The sequence below is a fragment of the Chinchilla lanigera genome, unplaced genomic scaffold, assembly GCF_000276665.1.
Source record: "Chinchilla lanigera isolate Chin_1 unplaced genomic scaffold, ChiLan1.0 scaffold00018, whole genome shotgun sequence".
Lineage (NCBI taxonomy): Eukaryota > Metazoa > Chordata > Mammalia > Rodentia > Chinchillidae > Chinchilla > Chinchilla lanigera.
In genome coordinates this window covers 3,359,421-3,375,243 of record NW_004955419.1, presented here as the reverse complement: position 1 = coordinate 3,375,243, position 15,823 = coordinate 3,359,421, and the positions used below count along the sequence as shown (strand labels likewise).

The 15,823-nt window shown below is 54.5% G+C and overlaps 3 protein-coding genes across 4 annotated transcripts in view; 1 reads left to right on the top strand and 2 right to left on the bottom strand.

Annotated features, from left to right (window-relative positions):
* Positions 1–688: 688 nt before the first annotated feature.
* Rpl35 (ribosomal protein L35) lies at positions 689–4,135 on the bottom strand. The gene is made up of 4 exons (XM_005382482.1): positions 4,024–4,135; positions 3,597–3,733; positions 2,417–2,498; positions 689–876 (listed from the first exon to the last, which is right to left on the bottom strand). Exons 1-4 carry the CDS (start codon positions 4,024–4,026, stop codon positions 727–729), a joined length of 372 nt encoding a protein of 123 aa, XP_005382539.1. The 5' UTR covers positions 4,027–4,135; the 3' UTR covers positions 689–726.
* A 3,577-nt stretch (positions 4,136–7,712) lies between these two features.
* Arpc5l (actin related protein 2/3 complex, subunit 5-like) lies at positions 7,713–15,055 on the top strand. The gene is made up of 4 exons (XM_005382480.2): positions 7,713–8,005; positions 11,860–11,932; positions 13,040–13,216; positions 14,515–15,055. Exons 1-4 carry the CDS (start codon positions 7,857–7,859, stop codon positions 14,575–14,577), a joined length of 462 nt encoding a protein of 153 aa, XP_005382537.1. The 5' UTR covers positions 7,713–7,856; the 3' UTR covers positions 14,578–15,055.
* Positions 14,749–15,823, bottom strand: part of Golga1 (golgin A1) — a 60,145-nt gene continuing 59,070 nt past the window's right edge. Inside the window, exon 24 of one of the 2 annotated variants that reach the window (XR_260603.2) lies at positions 14,749–15,733. The gene's annotated coding sequence lies outside the window, so the exon portion shown is untranslated. The remainder of the gene's footprint in view (positions 15,734–15,823) is intronic. The other variant, XR_001233577.1, reaches the window with a different exon arrangement.

Sequence of the window (15,823 nt, the reverse complement as noted above, 5' to 3'; positions counted from 1 at the left end):
TTGGTGGGTCAGCACCGGCCACACTCACACTCGCCTCTTCCTGATGACCCCTAACCCCCAGCTCTGGAGGAGTCAAGTTCGGGTCACTGGTAGGTCTGAGCTGGCCTGAACTGCAGGGAAATAATTTCTATAACCCAGGTGCCTTCTGGGAAAACTCCCCCACTGCACAAAATGACACCAGGAATGTGGCGGTGGTTTCAAGGATGCCATACTGGAGCCAGTATAACACATGGCACAGAGTATCTGTAATTCTCAGCTACTTGGGAGGCCGACGCAGGAGGATGTCAAGTCTGAGCCCAGCCTGAGGAACTTAGCACACCCATGAGCACATACATACACACTGGGCCAGGGAGGCCCCTCCTCCATCCTCTGCCAAGTCAAAGGCTGGGACTGCAGGACAGGCAAGTGCCGGGAGACCTTCAAGTAAGGCCTGTGGCTGTGGCACAGCAGGGACCATCAGGACTCACAGGCCATAGGGACAGGCACTCACCCAGAGGCTGCCGCTATGCCCTCCCTGTGCTCTCACCCTGAAGGGAAACTCCTGGTGTCTGAACAGGCAGGAAGCCCAGCCCAGCCCCGCCCCTCAGGTTATGGGCATGCTCAGACGTGACCCTCACACGTCCTGCCCTCCCTGTAAGCCAAGCCAGCCCGGCCCGGTGGTGGGAGGAAACAGCGCAGGCACAGAGCACCAAGGCCAGAGTTTGAGTTTTATTGTCACCGGGCTGCTCAGGCCTTGACGGCGAACTTGCGCAGAGGATACAGCCGCTCCTTCCGCTGCTGCTTCTTGGTCTTCAGCTTCTCCTCGTGCTTGTTGAGCCGGCGGCGCATGGCTCGCGTCTTCTTGGGCCGCAGGTCCAGGGGCTTGTACTTCTTGCCCTGGGACAGAGGTGGTGAGAGGGTGAAGTGAGCACCGGGCTGGGGGAGGGGATCTGAGGACTCCAGAGCCACCGAGCAGGGCACACGTGGGGCTGGGAGGCTTGGCCAAGGTCCCCGCAGTGCTCGCTGCCCAGAGCTGTGCCAGGCCGCTGTCTGCACTGCAGCCCGCCAGTCCTCCGTGCCCATGTTCCAGACCTAGGGGGCTCCCTGGTTTCTCTCATCCCTCAGGGACGGGTCTAGTAACTACCAGGGCCGGCCAATGCTCAGGGACCCCAGTCCAGGGAGAACAACTTTCTACCCTCTCATGGCAGGAGCTTCTCAGAGCGGCGGCCTCCAAGAGGGGAGTCCCACCACCAGGTCCCTGTCCAGCTCAACTGTCAACCCCTCAGGCTCTGCCCCAGCGGCCCCAGCAAAGGCTCGACAGGCACACTAGGAGAGGGTTACTGTGCAGAGCCTCGTGTCCAGTGACTGACTAGAGCTGGGGACAAGAGCAGGGCAGTCGAGGGACAGTCACGAAAGCACTTCTTCCTGGCCGCCACCTCTGCCGGGTTCCCTCAGGGCCTGACCAAGGCTACAGGCCCACTCCTGAGGAAACCGTTCCCCCACAGGCGTGCACACAGCCGAAGGGTGGCAGCACCCCACGTCCCAGCTGCTGATGGCCCCCAGGGGCCAACCGAGCCCCACTGAGACCGCCTGTCTGATGCATCAAACCTCCACACTAAGCCCCGTCAGGTGACTTCCATTAGGTGAGACTGGCCTGAGCAAGGCAGCCAGCTGAGCCCACCGACTGAGTCCTTTTTTTAAAAGCAGGCCCGACGGTGTGGGCATGCCTGCGATCCCAGCACTTGGGATCACAGTGCCTGCTCCTGCTGAGGCAGGAGGATCATGGCGAGTTTGAAACCAGCCTGGGCTACAAAGTGAGCTCAAGGTCAGCCTGAACTGCATAGCAAAACCCTGTCTCAAAAAAAAAAAAGGCAGTTCAAGGTGCCCTCCAAATGACACCTGGGGCCATCGGGTTCCTTCCACCCACGTCCTCAGCTCCAGCCAGCTCTCAATTCCATGAGCTGGGTCCTGCTGCTGCTTCTGCCCAGATCCTGCTAAAACTAAGGTCAGGGACACAGGATGGCTGTCACAATCTGAGTCCAAGAGGTCAGATGCCCATGAAAGTCCCCCAAGCACATTCACCCCGCGTCAGTCCCTGTGACACCATGTGGAAACAGGGCTCAGCCCCTCACACCCCCCCAATCCTCAGGGTCCTCATCTGAACCATGAGAATGAGGAGGCCTGGCAGGGACACCAGGGCCCCGGGTCTACTCTCAGCACTGCTGGAACAAATGAAAACCGGCCCGCGTGCTCAGCTAGGAAGGCAGATTCACAACCTCGGTGCCCGGCAAGACCCCTGGCCACCAACCACTCGTTTCACCACTGTCTCGGGCTGAGAAGGTGCAGGCCACCGCTGGCCCAAGAGGCTGGTGAGAAGGCAAAGGCAGCTACAGATCAGAGGCCCAAGCCCCTGCAGCTAATTCCCAGCGCCCCTCACCTTGTAGTATTTCCTGAGGTTTTCTTTCTGGGTCTGGTTGATAACGGTGAGAACACGGGCGATGGATTTGCGGACAACTCGGCTACAAAACAGAGAGGTCAGTGAGAAATGGGGAAGACCCAGCACTCCCCAAGGTATCTCACTCAGGACTGGTCATGTCCCGCACCTGCAGTCTGGAGGGGAGGTCCAGGCGAGCAGGTATGGGGACAAGGAGTCCAGGCCTGCTGCCTATCGTGTCCATGGAGACAAAACAGAAGCCGAAAAGACCCGATCCCACATCAGCCTGAAGAGGGGAAGGGAGGGACTCACACCACAATCAAGCACCCTCCCAGCTCCAGGAGCCTCAGGAAAGAAAGCAGACACCTGGGAAGCGGAGACCTATGGGGTGGGTCGGCAGCAGGCTCCATTTATAGCCATGCTGCACAAGAGCTGCATCGGGACAGGGAGGCCATACTGGAGAGGGCTGGAGAGGGCTGGAGAGGGCTGGTGAAGGCTGGTGAAGGCCTCAGCTATTACTCTCCTGTGCCCCAACTCATTGTCACCTCCCGTGCCCTGCAAGGCTGTTTGGAGGTAGGGGGAGGTGGGCAGCCCACCCGTGTCATCCACAAGTGTCCTCCGTCCTTACCTAAATAAATCAAATTTAGGTTTCAAGCCATGCAGGGCACAAGGCGCCCTCCTACCACATGGGGCAACTAAAGTCCAGTTAGGCTTTGGAGGCTGTACCAAGATGGGCCTTCAGACTGTAATCCCAGCACTTCCGAGGGTGAGGCAGGACTGTCTCGAGCTCAAGCACAGCCTGGGCTACAAAGTGAGTTCAAGACATAGTGACACCCAGTCTCAAAAAAAAGAAACCAACAGAAAAGGCTGGGCATGGTGGCCCAAGGCTGTAATCCTAGCGACGGAGAGGCTAAGTCAGAAGGATCGCCACAAGTTCGAGTGTAGCCTGAGATACACAAGTGAGTTCAAGACCAGGTCCAGCTACAAGGCGAGATCGTCTCAAAAAGGAAAACAACAACAAGGGTCTTCAGGGTCCGCCAGTTCTCCAGCCACAGAAGCAGCCAGGCCTCCCACGTGACCCAAGGACGCACCCAGCGATCACATGAACGGAACCTCCTGAAGCCATATTCGAAAACCCACGGACGCTCCCGAGGCACACGTGCCATCCCAATGGGTCACTCACATCTTGGAGAGCTTGGACGCCGCGCCGCCCGTCACTTTGGCGACGCGCAGCTGCGACAGCTCCACCTTCAGGTCGTCCAGCTGTTTCAGCAACTCCTCCTTCTTCTTGCCGCGAAGGTCCCGAGCCTTAATCTTGGCCTGTACGCGAGCAAGTCCGGGTCAGGCGCCCGGCGGGCTGCCTCGCTTCCTCCCGCAACCCAGGCCGGTCCCCGGCAGCGCCGCCTTCCCAGGTCGCGGACGATAAGAAGCGCGCGGCCCGCGGCCCCGGGGGAGAAGGCGAGACGTGGGCTGTGTGGGCGCTGGGCTGTCCTGCGCGGAGCCCCCCGTACCCAGGCGACAGATGAGATCCAGGGGCTTAGCCCAGGTCCCCCCACCCAGGTCCCCAAGGCCCACGGTGCCTAGATGGCACCCGATTCTCTCACACTCACCATAGCAGCACAAGAAGCCGCCGCCGCAGCCGCCTGCTCCGAGGGAAAGGGGAAGGGGCGGGGCTGACCTCCGCAACTACTGCCGGGTGGCAGCCAGCGCAGCCAATGGCGCTGCGGCGCGGGAGCCCTGCCCCGCCCCTTTTTCCTTTTAGCCTAGTAGCATGTGATTGGTCCTTGCTGCGGCGCCGGCGGAACCGGAGCTACCTGCCTTGGTCCCAGGGTCTTTCCCGGAGTCCTGGACTAGCTGGGTGGGCGTTAAGTCCTGAGCGACGCAGTTGGTGAGGCTGAGGCCAGAGCTGACTGGAAGTTGGCCGGAGATGACATAGGAAAGGCTCGAATTCTTCATTCAGTCATGTATTTGTTCACTCATTCATTCGGCAAAGCTCGACGATTTCCCAGTTAGCCGCTGTGAGCTGGGCACCGGTGATCTGAGGATGCGGAGGGGATGAGGAAGGAGGGTTTGCAAAGATGCACTAACGCGGGGGAGGTGGCACACACTCGTAGTCCCCACACTGTGGGAGATTGAGGCAGGAGGATCAAAAGTTAGAGCCCAACCTGGGGAACATAGCGAGAAGCTGTCTCAAAAGAGAACCTCACAGGTGAAAGATCTCGGTTCAGTTTCCCAGTGTGTGTGTGTGTGTGTGTGGTGGTGGTGGTGGTAATATCTGATTTGTTCCCAACACCCTCACTGGCACCCGCTGGCTTGAGTAACCATGGACCATTGCCACCTGGACCATTGCTGTCATGAGAATCACTTTTCTGAGCTTGGGCGCTTTTTGATGGGGGGGCGGTTGAGACAGGATCTCACTATGTAGTTCAGGCTGAGTTTGAACTCAGTACGTAGCCCGGGTTAGCCTCCTGTGATCATTCCTCGCAGTGATCCTCCTGCCTCAGCCTCCCCAGCGCTGGATTACAGGCATGCACTACCAAGCCTGGCTTTGACGCACTTCTTTAGTGGGCGGCAGGAGACGGATACTACTGATTGTACTGGGCACTTGTGCCTGGAGCTACACCACCCGCCTCGGCACTTTTTAAATTTTTTTTTGGAGACAGGGTCTCCTGAATCACTCTGTTGCCCAAGCTGTGCTTGAACTCCTGATCTTTCTGACTCAGCCTCCCAGAATGCCAGGATTATAGGCGTGTGCTTATCATACCCACCTCGGTTTTGGTTCTTGCTCCCATGTATGTTCTCAATATAGGTGCAAGAGAAGTCATTTTTTCATTTTTGTTGTATTGGGGCATGAACTCAGGCCTCACACATGCTAAGCAAGCTATCTAGCACCGACAGGCATCCCCAGCTCCTTTTTTGTTTTGCTGGCACTGGGTTTTGCTAAGTTGCCCGGGCTGGCCTTGAATTTGTGATCCTCCAGCCTCTGCCTCCTGATTAGATGGGACTGTACCACCACACCCAGCTAGATGACCCCTTTCAGCACAAGCCAGAAGTCATATCATGTCATTCTGCTGCTCTCAGAACTTCCAAGCCTGTCCATCTGAGTTAAGATTTTGTCCTTTTCCTTTAGCTAAGAAACTCCCAGGCACTGGATGATTTTTTTTTTTTTTTTTTTGCCCTCAACACTCAATCATCCCTGACATAGTATAAATGAATTTTTAAAATTTATCTATTTTTGATGCTGGAGACCGGACCCAGGGCCTTTGCCCTGAGCTACATCCCCAGTGCCCCCCCCCCATTCAGACAGGGTCTTGCTAAGCAACAAGTTGTCCAAGCTGGGTTTGAACTTATGATCCTCCTGTCCCAGCCTCCCAGAGTGCTGTGTTACAGGCATGCACTACTATATGCCTTCTATAATATGGCTCTACTATTGAATTTTAAATCCTGCCTTCTTCGTTGGAATGGAAGTCCATGAACATGAACTTGAACATTATTCATCAGCTTTTCTGGGGCTGTTCCCTTAATTGTAAAATTAGCAATTTTGGCTTCAACTTCCTTCTTTTTTGTTCTTTTATTTTTTGAGACAAAGTCTTGCTATGTAGTTCAGGTTGACCTTGAGCTCACTTTATAGCCCAGGCTGGCCTCAAATTCATCTCGCTCCTCCTGCCTTAGCCTCCTGGGTGCTGGGATTACAGATGTGTGCTACCAGACCTGGTTTCAAGTTCCTTCTGACCAGGATGTTCTGGGGATATGAATTTCTCCTGTCTTGTGGCCTGCCTCCTGAGTCAGAAAGATTTCTTCCCAGGTACGGAGGCAAAGGTGAATTTTGATTGTTTTGGGGACCTGAGACTTTAATTGACACCTGTTTACCACTATGGGAGTCTGTATCTTTTTTCTTGCACCGAGTTGCAGCCCCAGTCCTTTTTATTTTATTCTTCCTCTCCCTTTTTCTTTTTCTTCTTCTTCCTTCCTCCCTCCTTCCCTCCCTCCCTTTCTTCCTTTTCTCTCTCTTTCTCTGACAATGTCTTGTTAAATTGCCTGGGCTGGGCTTGAACTTGTGATCCTCCTGCCTCAGCCTACCAGAGTGTTGAGATTACATGCAGGTGTCACCCTGACCAGCTTGGGATTTGGTATTTTTAGCGTCAAAGCTGGGCTGCATCACTCTGACAGTATTTTCTGATCTGCAGACAGTTCAGTCAGAAGTATGCAAAGCAATAAAAACAAGTCATGTTTCAATTACTTTTACTAAAAAGACCATCAGACGAAAATTTAATGAAAATAGTTTCCTTATACCATTATATGAACAGACCTATTTTAGCCGAAGGCTAAGGTCAATTAAAGGAGTTACTCAGGAACCCAATCGTGGCACCCCAATTGTGTCAAGCTCTGCCCTTTCCTCAGATTCTGGGAATTTTGTACCCTAAAATATGCTGTCCAGTTAGGCCTAGCTTCTCGGCATGCAGGACCTTGCACTTCCGGCCTGTATGGTGGCCGCACAGTCATGTCCTGATCCCGGCCCCCACCCGCAGGCCAAAGTGACTGCTACATAAGCGGGGTCCTACACCCTCAAAACGTCTTCCGCACTGGGCGTGATAGCGCAGGCATGTAATCGCAGCATTTGGGAAGTTTGAGGCAGGAGGATCACAAGTTTGACTTAGTGAGAGACCCTGTCCTATAAAGGGGGGGTGGTGTGTAGCTCAGAGCGAAGGCCCAGGGCTCAATCTCCAGTGGCAGAAAAGAACAATAATTCCTGAACATCTTGTCAATGCCTTGGATACAATGAATGGTATTAGGGTCTCCCCACTCCTTTGACAACAGGGTCACTCCTACATCACTGCGCAGGCAGCTCGTGGCTCAGCGTCGGGCCAAGATTTCGGCACGCCTCTCTTGTCATTGTCGGAGCATGGTACAGGCCTTAACGAGAAGGTTTCTTCTTCAAGATGCATGGCCGGCGCTGGACAGGCAGGTCCGACCGCCTTCTCCGGGACTGGGGTCCTCTCCATCTGATCCTCTCCCGGAGTCGGCGCTGGCTCCTCCGTGGGGAAAGTCCTCGGGGACAGGGAGGAAGCCAGACGACGAGCGGAGTTATGGCGTCCACGATGCCGGGCCTGCTTGGGCTCGCGGTGCCCGCCACCCAGAAGGGAAAACGCGGACCCGAGAAGATCCGAGTCCGGCGGGGTTGCCGTGGAGACCACCGCAACAGATATCTGACGCTCCCGCCGCACCGGGCACGCCCCCTACGGGGGGGTTCCGCGCTTCCGGTTCCGGTGTCGACAGGAAGTGGGCGGGCGGCGGAGGCTGCGCGCGGAGGAGGAGGAGGTGCCGGGCGCCTGCTTCCCGCCCCCGAGCCTGAGCCGGAGGCAGATCCCGAACCGGTGGCGAGTGGAGCTGAGCGAGGTCGGGCCCGCAGCGGAGCCGGCTGAGCGGGCGCCGAGCTCCCGCCATGGCCCGGAACACGCTGTCCTCGCGCTTCCGCCGGGTGGACATCGATGAGTTTGACGAGAACAAATTCGTGGACGAGCAGGAGGAGGCGGCGGCGGCGGCGGGAGAGCCAGGCCCGGACCCCAGCGAGGTGGACGGGCTCCTGCGGCAATATCCTTCCCCGCGCGGCGGCCCGGTTCGGCCCGGGCTGCTCACCCTTCTCATCCCCGGCTCGGGCACCGCAGCCCGGGCTCCTCGTTGCCCTTCCCCCGAGCCCCCGCAGGCCGGCTCCCCGCGCCGTCTCCCGTCCGCCGGGTCCCACTTCCCTCCCGCCCCCGCGCGGCCCTCGACCTGGTGGGCGGCTCCTCCGCGCTCCCTCCGCGTCTGCCCCGGCGGCCTCTGCCGAGGGCGCCCATGGCTCCGTCCCTCCTGCGGGAAATAGGGCCGTTCCCGGTGCTGGTCGGCGGGAGGGCACAGTCCTCCGCGGTCTGCCCCGCTGCTCTCCTGGGATCTGCGGCAGACCTCAGAGAGTAGGTGGGTGGATGGCTAGGGGAAGGAGCGCTAAGGGGGAACGTGAAGGCGGCACCCTCGCTGCAGCCTGAGAGCTGGGACTGCGTCCCCCACCCCAGGGCCGGCCTGATGCCGCCCCCCTCAGCCGTTCTCACTTCGCTGAATACCTTGGGCTTTGGACCATCATGGTCTCAGCCTGGCTCACCAAGTGAGTTGTGGCTGCCCCGGTACGGTACTGTCCTTGTGCAGGAAGCAGTAGAAAAACTAGCAGGTAGAGCTAAGAAAACTATATAGTGTGAAGTGTAGAAAGTAGAGCTCCAAGACTGCAAATGGTTGTTCTTGTGTCCACAGAAAGCGAGCATTTAGATGAGAAGATTAAAAATAGAGGTGATTGTCACAGCTTGGCTCCTTCGCACTTTGTGCACAGGAAACTGACTTATTCTCACAGGAAGAATTTTTCTTTATTCAAATGGTGTTACAGGAAGTGTGTTCCCTTCCCCCCACACTTGCCAGGGCAGGGTTGGAGGCTCCTGCTGTATATAAATCAGGTTCTGGGTGTTTAGTCAGTTGACTCACTTGGGAAGTCAGGCCCACTGCTTTTGGGAGGAGTCCTGCGGTGCTCCTCCAATATGCCTTTAAAACAAATACCTGCAGACTTTGTTTGAACAGGAATGTTGCTTTCAAAGGTGGAGATTTAAATTGGAATTTCCTGCCTCATCCAGATTGCTCACCTACCCTACTGATGAAATGGGGTCATGAGAAGGGACCCCTGAAGGGAAGGCCGGTTCTCTAGTCTGGCTCTTGGGCAGTAGGTGCTGAAGAAGCTCCACGCTCAGGTCTTTGGCCCAGAACCATCATTCAACAGATGAAGAGACCGTGGCTTGGCCAGCTGCTGCCTTGGTCTTCCTGCTGCAGGGACTTGTTGAAGGTCACATAGCCACCAGCCCCCAGCTGCTCGTAGTCAGGTGTCATAGGCTGCTTAGAAAAGCCCAGGAGATGGTAGCTTTGCCACTATTGTCAGAAGCCTGTTACCATGGAGAGTACCTCTTGGGAGTGGGGAAAGGCGGGGAGCCAGTGAGAAGTCACATCCTGGCAAATGTGGGGTTCTAGATAGGAGGAGGAGGAATATTTGAGTTCCTACCATGTACCAACCCTTGGACTTATTTTAGGTGTTTGTCTTTGAGACATGGTCTTGCTATGTAGTTGAGTCTGGCCTTAAACTCACTGTGTGGCCCAGGGTGGCCCCGAATTCATAGCATTCAGCCTCCCAAGTGCTGGGATTACAGGTGTGTGCCACCATGCCCGGCCTATATTAGGTGTTTGCATTTAAACTACAGAGTCTTTAGGAGTCTTAGAAGAGGGGCCCAGGGAGAAGGACTGACCAGTGGAGCAGGGTGCTGGTAGAGGTCTTAGGGGGCTGTCCTGGGAAGTGTGTCATGGTTGGAGATCACACAGGAAGTAGAAAGAACATGGGCCCTGTAGGGACACAGACTGTTCTGTCCTGCTTTAGCTGTGTGGCCTTGCAGGGGTCACATACTTCTGTCTGCCTCCACATTGTCCTCTGTGAAATGAAGGACAACACACTGGCCCCGTCAGTTCCTCATGAGCATCTCTGGGCACACACAGCATGTGCCTGGGCCAGCAGCATGGGGCTGTGGTAGAGCAGTGTTGAAGAATTACAGAAAGAGCTTGGGCCAGTTGTGACCTTGGAGAGGTAATTGTCTTTCTCAGAGCCTCAGTTTCATAGTCTTTATTATTATTACTAGTTTTTGAACGAGGAATCAAACTCAGGACCTTGCGCTAGCCAGGCAGGCGCCCTGCTGCTGAGCTACACCCCCAGCCTCATAGTCTTTGAAATGGGAATAATAGTGGTTGTCGCAGTGTTTTGGGGGTGAGATGTATGGATGTGCTTGACTGAAGATCCGAGACCTTGTGGCAGTTCTAAAGTATTACTCATTCCTTTCTTCACTGGCGAAGTTCTGGTCCTTTGAGCAGGGTCTGTGTAGAGCAATGGTTTTGAGTGCTTTTGAACTCCCCTGGGCCCCCAGGAAATTTGGCACTGTTGAGGGACATTTTGATTGTCACAGCTTGAGGGTGCTATGGGACTCTTGTGGGTAGAGGCCAAGCAACCTGCAAAGCACAGGGCAGATCCCACATCAGAGACTCATCCGCACCACAGTGTCCGTGGTGCCAGGGCTGGAAGCAGGGTCTCCCAGCCATCACGGCCTGTTTGCTGCTAGGGATAAGTGACCAGTGATTGCAAAAACAGCCTGCCTGCTTCTCAGACTTCTGAGGAGTGCTTGCTTGATGACTGGTACTGCAGGGAGTTAACTCAGCAGCAGTGACTTGGACTCCGCACACCAGTTGGATCATCCTGCTCCTCCTGCCCATCCACCTTCTGAGTGACTCTGCTTGCCGACTGTGCCAGGCAGAAGTGAAGAGGGTGCTAGCCTACATTTGCTAGTAAGCCCCTGGGAGCCTGCTTTTGATCCAGGGACACATTCGAAGAGAGTTTTGAGGTAGTGGTAACCAGTGGCTGGTTCCACGACAGGCCCTGGTTGGAGGGTGCTAGGAGGCTGCCTTTCCCAGTGAAGGTGGATCAGATCCCGGCAGGGAGCTGGGCACCCACGGGGCTGGGAGTGGCTTGCTTGGTGGTAGACCCAGCTCTCAAGATGGAGCCCCCACTAGGGGAGCTGGGAATTGCGCTTTGCACCAGGGGCTCTGTCTGCTTACACGTGGGGATCGCTCTGCATGAACAGGAGTAAAGACCTGATTGGGCAGAACCATTCCTTGTTCTATTTTTGAAGCTTTTTGGCTGAAGCCAGTGTTTCACATGAGGAAATGAAAGTCTGCTGATGTAATTCAGTTTAAAATAGGTGTCACCTTTGGGGACCTAACCCAGATTGTAATTTTCTTTGTGTGCTGGGTATTTAGAACTCGGCAAAGACTGTGATGTTAGGATTGCAAGTAAGGTGTGGGGGTGGGGAGGCAGAGGCACTGGCAAAAGGTTCTTGTAGCATTTGGAACCTCACCGACCTAGGAGGTAGAAGCTTTAGCACATCTTAATTTCTTTAGCAGTTTTAACAGCTAGGCAGGGTTGAATGAAGATTAGACCTCCTTGGGCCTTCGTTCCTTCTTTTGAGAGGATGAGAGTGGCTTCTGGTTTGTGTGGAGGGTGGCTGAAGATCCAAGAGGGCAGGAGTGGTGCCCAGCACTGCGGGAACAGCAGGCTCCATGGGGTTTTACTGCAGCTACCCATGGGGGCAGTTGTTGCGGGGGGGGACCTGTAGGCAGAGGCAGAAGAGTAGGCAGAGGTGCCTTTCACCCTCCCTGTGGCTCAGGGAAGCAGCAGGCTATAAACAGGTGGTGCCCATGGTGAGGAGGGCGGCAGTGGGCGGTGGGTGGCAGGGATAAGATCCCTTTCGAGTCTGCTCCTGGGCTGCTTTCGAGATCAGTCTGTTAATGAAAGCGTGGCCGCACGTGAGCCCAGCCATCCTTAACTGGCGCTGCTGCACAGGGGATATGCTTCGGGCCTTCCACGCAGCCTTGCGGAACTCTCCAGTCAACACCAAGAATCAGGCCGTGAAGGTAAAGGGGTCTTGTGGCTCTGCTGGGTGTTGGGGGCCAGGGCTGTGGTGTGGCAGCGTCTGAGCAGCGCTGCCACACAGCCTCCTGGCACTCCTGAGGACCAGGCTCCTGACTTCAAAGCTGTCAGTGAATTTTGTGGTTTTATTTTTCTTTTTTCTGTGTGCATGCTGGACAGGTACTCTGCCTTGGAGCTACACCCCCACAGCCAGGTGGACAGCATGTTTAGTAAAAGCTCCCCGAAGAAACTGTTCCCCTCTCCCTAGGGCCTCTGGGGCGAGAAGGCAGCCCGGCCCTTGTTGGTGAGCAGAGCAGATAAATGAGCCGCCAAGTGGGGCTTATCAGTGCTTAGGTTTTTATAGACAATTGAATGGGCTTTATCTGTCTGAGGGTTTTGAGTGCTTTTTGGATTTCCTGCTTTTCAGAAACTGGGAGAAAAGATTGCATTATGTTCACTGCCTCAGCAAGACTAAAACTTGGTCCAGGGAGAGGGGCTTCTGCAGCGGAGTGCTGTTTGTGGTAACCAGCAGTCGCATCTGGGCAGAGGTAGAGAGGAGCGACCCCTCTATTACTGGGTACCTGCAGGAGAACTGTACTCAAACAAGTGGGAGCTTTTTGCTTTTTAAAACGATGCTCCATGGTTGTGATCCTGTGGCGTTTAAGGCCATGCTGGTGTTATCAAACATAGTGAAGCTAAGCCAGACGTGCTGGCACACACTTGGAAGGCTGAGGCAGAATTGCGAGTTTGAGGCCAGTCCTCAGTAAACCATTTATTTGCTCCAAAATAAGTGGAATAACACTGAAATTTAGCTGGGTATAGGGCCCCAGTCCTATACCTCAGTGCTCAGAAGGCTAAGGCAGGTTTGCTGAGTGTTCAAAGCCAGCCTGAACTATACAGTGAGACTGTCTCATAAAACAAAAAATACATAGCAATTTGAAGCAGTAAGAGAATTTTATTTACCTATTTTTTTTTTTTAAACTATCCTAGGTAAATTAGAGATCAGGCAGTGTTGCTGGTGAGCTCTGCCCTGTTTGATGCTCTTGTGCCCATATTGGGGGCCTTGGCCGTGCCTGGCTGTAGCAGCTGATCTCACCTTCTTCCCTCTGTAGGAGCGAGCCCAGGGCGTGGTGCTGAAAGTGCTCACAAACTTTAAGAGCAGTGAGATTGAGCAGGCTGTGCAGTCCCTGGACAGAAACGGCATTGACTTGTTAATGAAGTACATTTATAAAGGGTTTGAGAAGCCCACAGAAAACAGCAGCGCAGTGTTACTCCAGTGGCATGAAAAGGTACGTGAACACATCGCCTCGGCAGGGTCTGCTGCTTCACCCAGGTCTCACACCAGCAGGCCACGGTTTCCAGAAAAAGGAGGGACAGTCTGACAGCTTGTGAGCAATGCAGGCTTAAATCTGGACGTACACGGATCACTTCACCTGCTGTCTGTGGTAATCATGGTTGCTTTTGCTTGCTAGCTGCAGAGGCATGCCAGGTGGAACAGGGTGCCCTTGGTAGCAGACGGGGCAGATGCTGTGGCATAGTAAGGTTGGAGGAAGGCCTGCTGGCAGGGTCTCCACGACACTTCCTCTGCCCTAGTGTGAAGAGCTGGTGGAGAAGGGTGTGGGATGCTCTTAGGAATGCAGGCTGAGTGAGCCCTCCCACCAGCTCGGAGGGCTTCCTTCTTGATCTGGCCTCAGTCTGCAGCCAGTGTAGGGGGCAGAAGACTTCGTCATTTAATGTGGTTTTCATCCATCTGAAGCAGAAGCAGCTGTGTACCTCTGCTTAGGGGGGTTCCGGTTCACATCCACTTGCTGCCTTATGCCACTGTACCACCCCCCAGCACCACAGCAGGCATGCCTGCCGTTAATGGGAGCCAGGCTGTGACTGACACTGTCCTTCCCAGTGAGCTCTGCATTGTCTTAAGAGTACTTCTTGCTGGGCGTGGTGGTGCATGCCTGTAATCCGAGCACTCGGGAGGCTGAGGCAGGAGGATCCTTGTGAGTTCGAGACCAGCCTGGGCTACAAAGTGAGCTCAAGGCCAGCCTGAACTATATAGGGAGACCCTGTCTCAAAAAGACCAAAAAAAAAAAAAAAAAAAGAGTACTTCTACTCATGGGTCCATCCCTGAGGCAGCTGAGGTGCTGGGCTGTGGCTGTGCCTCCTGCCTCGCTGGGCTCAGCAGGTGCAGGTGGCAGTGGCGCTGCGAGAAGTGAGCACGCCTTCTCCGTGGCACAGAGGCTGGGCCTTTTCATCTCTGAGGTGATGTGGCATCAGCTCCGCTGGCAGGCAGCGCCCATGGGCTCATGTACATTTCTTTGCTCAGGGCCATGCCAACAGTTTGGAAGCAGTGAAAAACTTGGGCTGTCGGTGAGCTTGTCAGTGTTCCAGGCCAGTTCTGCTCCCAGTGCTTGGTGCAGGACGGGGCTCCTTCCCCACTCCTTGGTCTTGGCTATAGGACTCCTTTATCAGAGGGGCCGGGCACAGAAGGATTCAGGTCCAGGAGGACATGCTCGCACTTTCATCTCTCTGGCGAGTCAGGTTCCTTCTGGCCAGGTCTTATCTGACTTGTTTCCTTTTCCTGCCCCCACAGGCCTTAGCTGTAGGAGGACTAGGCTCCATTATAAGAGTTCTTACAGCAAGAAAGACTGTTTAAAACAAACACAAAAACAAACAAAGGACTCATGTTACCCTGAAGAATTTGATGCCCAGGCTGGTGAAGAAGGGATTGACAATGGACCATCATCCTAGGAGCTCCCAACTACAAATTTCAGGACACGTATCTGCTGAAATGTATTTTATTTTTGAGGTGGAGGGAGAATTGCTGTTTCCTAAACCCTTTGCAGGATCTCAGTCTGCCGCTGTCTACAGAGTTCTGTAGTGCTGACCCTTGACCACCTTCAGAGTGGCCCGCTGGTGTCGGTCAGGTGTTATCGTGCGCACTGCCTGTTTGAAAGGGGGAGGGATGATTTGGGCAGGTGCAGATCCAAGGGCTGTGGTGAAAGGGAGAACTTGTTTTCAGACATGGGAAAACCTGAGAGTTTGTACAGATACTGTCTTCCCAGAGAAGGCAGACCCTCTCGGGTTCATTGTAAAGTGCCTGCTGCATCAATAAAGCTCTTGGCTTATTAGTATATCCATTGCGGTGTGTTTCCTATATGTAAAAAGTGGGAACGATGGGATGGTAATGAATGAAGAGTTCGACTGTTCTGGAAGCACAGCGTGGGAGGGTGGGCGTGTCCCTGTGTGGCTATCCCTGGGGAGTGAGCACGGCAATCTCTGGGCCTCATGCCATGGCAGTCCCATGAGCCTCGGCCACCCTGCTGCTGGCTGCTACAGAGAGGCATTTTGCTGAACTATTTATTGTTTCTTACTCCTTTGATTTGTATGTAACTTTGGAGCTTATTTAATTTAATAAAGTGCCAAACATTTAATAATTGATTGAGGCTTTAACAGTCTTCAGTTTGTGTCCTTACACGTAGTCTTCCAAGTGTGGTCCCCAGCTGTGCCTGGCCCCGTCTTCTGTCTCTTGAGGCTGCGTCTGCTCTGGAGGAATTCTTGTAGCGGTGTCCTCATACGTTTCTTTGAAGAATGAAACTCCAGAAACAGTAAAGGCGAGGACCCCATTTGTCCTCCTGAAGCACTCCTGGGTCATGCAGGCCATGAATGTCCATGGACTTCCACCAAGGCGACAAGCCTCTGCCTGCCCAGCTCCTTGCAGAACCACTGTGATGCTTAGGAGGTAGGACTAGACTGTTGGTTTCATTAAAATTACCCGTATTTTGCCCAAACCCAGTCTGGGGAGGATCCTTCTGAAAGACAAGCATGCAGCCCTTGAAGTTTTAAGTATAAGATACAATGTACTAGATATAAGAGTCAGGGAAATACAGACCTAACAATAT

Bases quoted from the DNA above. Each gene is read 5' to 3' on its own strand.
- Arpc5l (XM_005382480.2), top strand. From the start codon at position 7,857: ATGGCCCGGAACACGCTGTCCTCGCGCTTCCGCCGGGTGGACATCGAT. The intron at 11,933-13,039 runs GTAAAGGGGTCT...TTCCCTCTGTAG, and splicing joins CCAAGAATCAGGCCGTGAAG to GAGCGAGCCCAGGGCGTGGT. The intron at 13,217-14,514 runs GTACGTGAACAC...CTGCCCCCACAG, and splicing joins TACTCCAGTGGCATGAAAAG to GCCTTAGCTGTAGGAGGACT.
- Rpl35 (XM_005382482.1), bottom strand. The intron at 2,499-3,596 runs GTGAGTGACCCA...TCTGTTTTGTAG, and splicing joins GCGTCCAAGCTCTCCAAGAT to CCGAGTTGTCCGCAAATCCA. The intron at 877-2,416 runs GTGAGGGGCGCT...CCTCTGTCCCAG, and splicing joins ACCTCAGGAAATACTACAAG to GGCAAGAAGTACAAGCCCCT.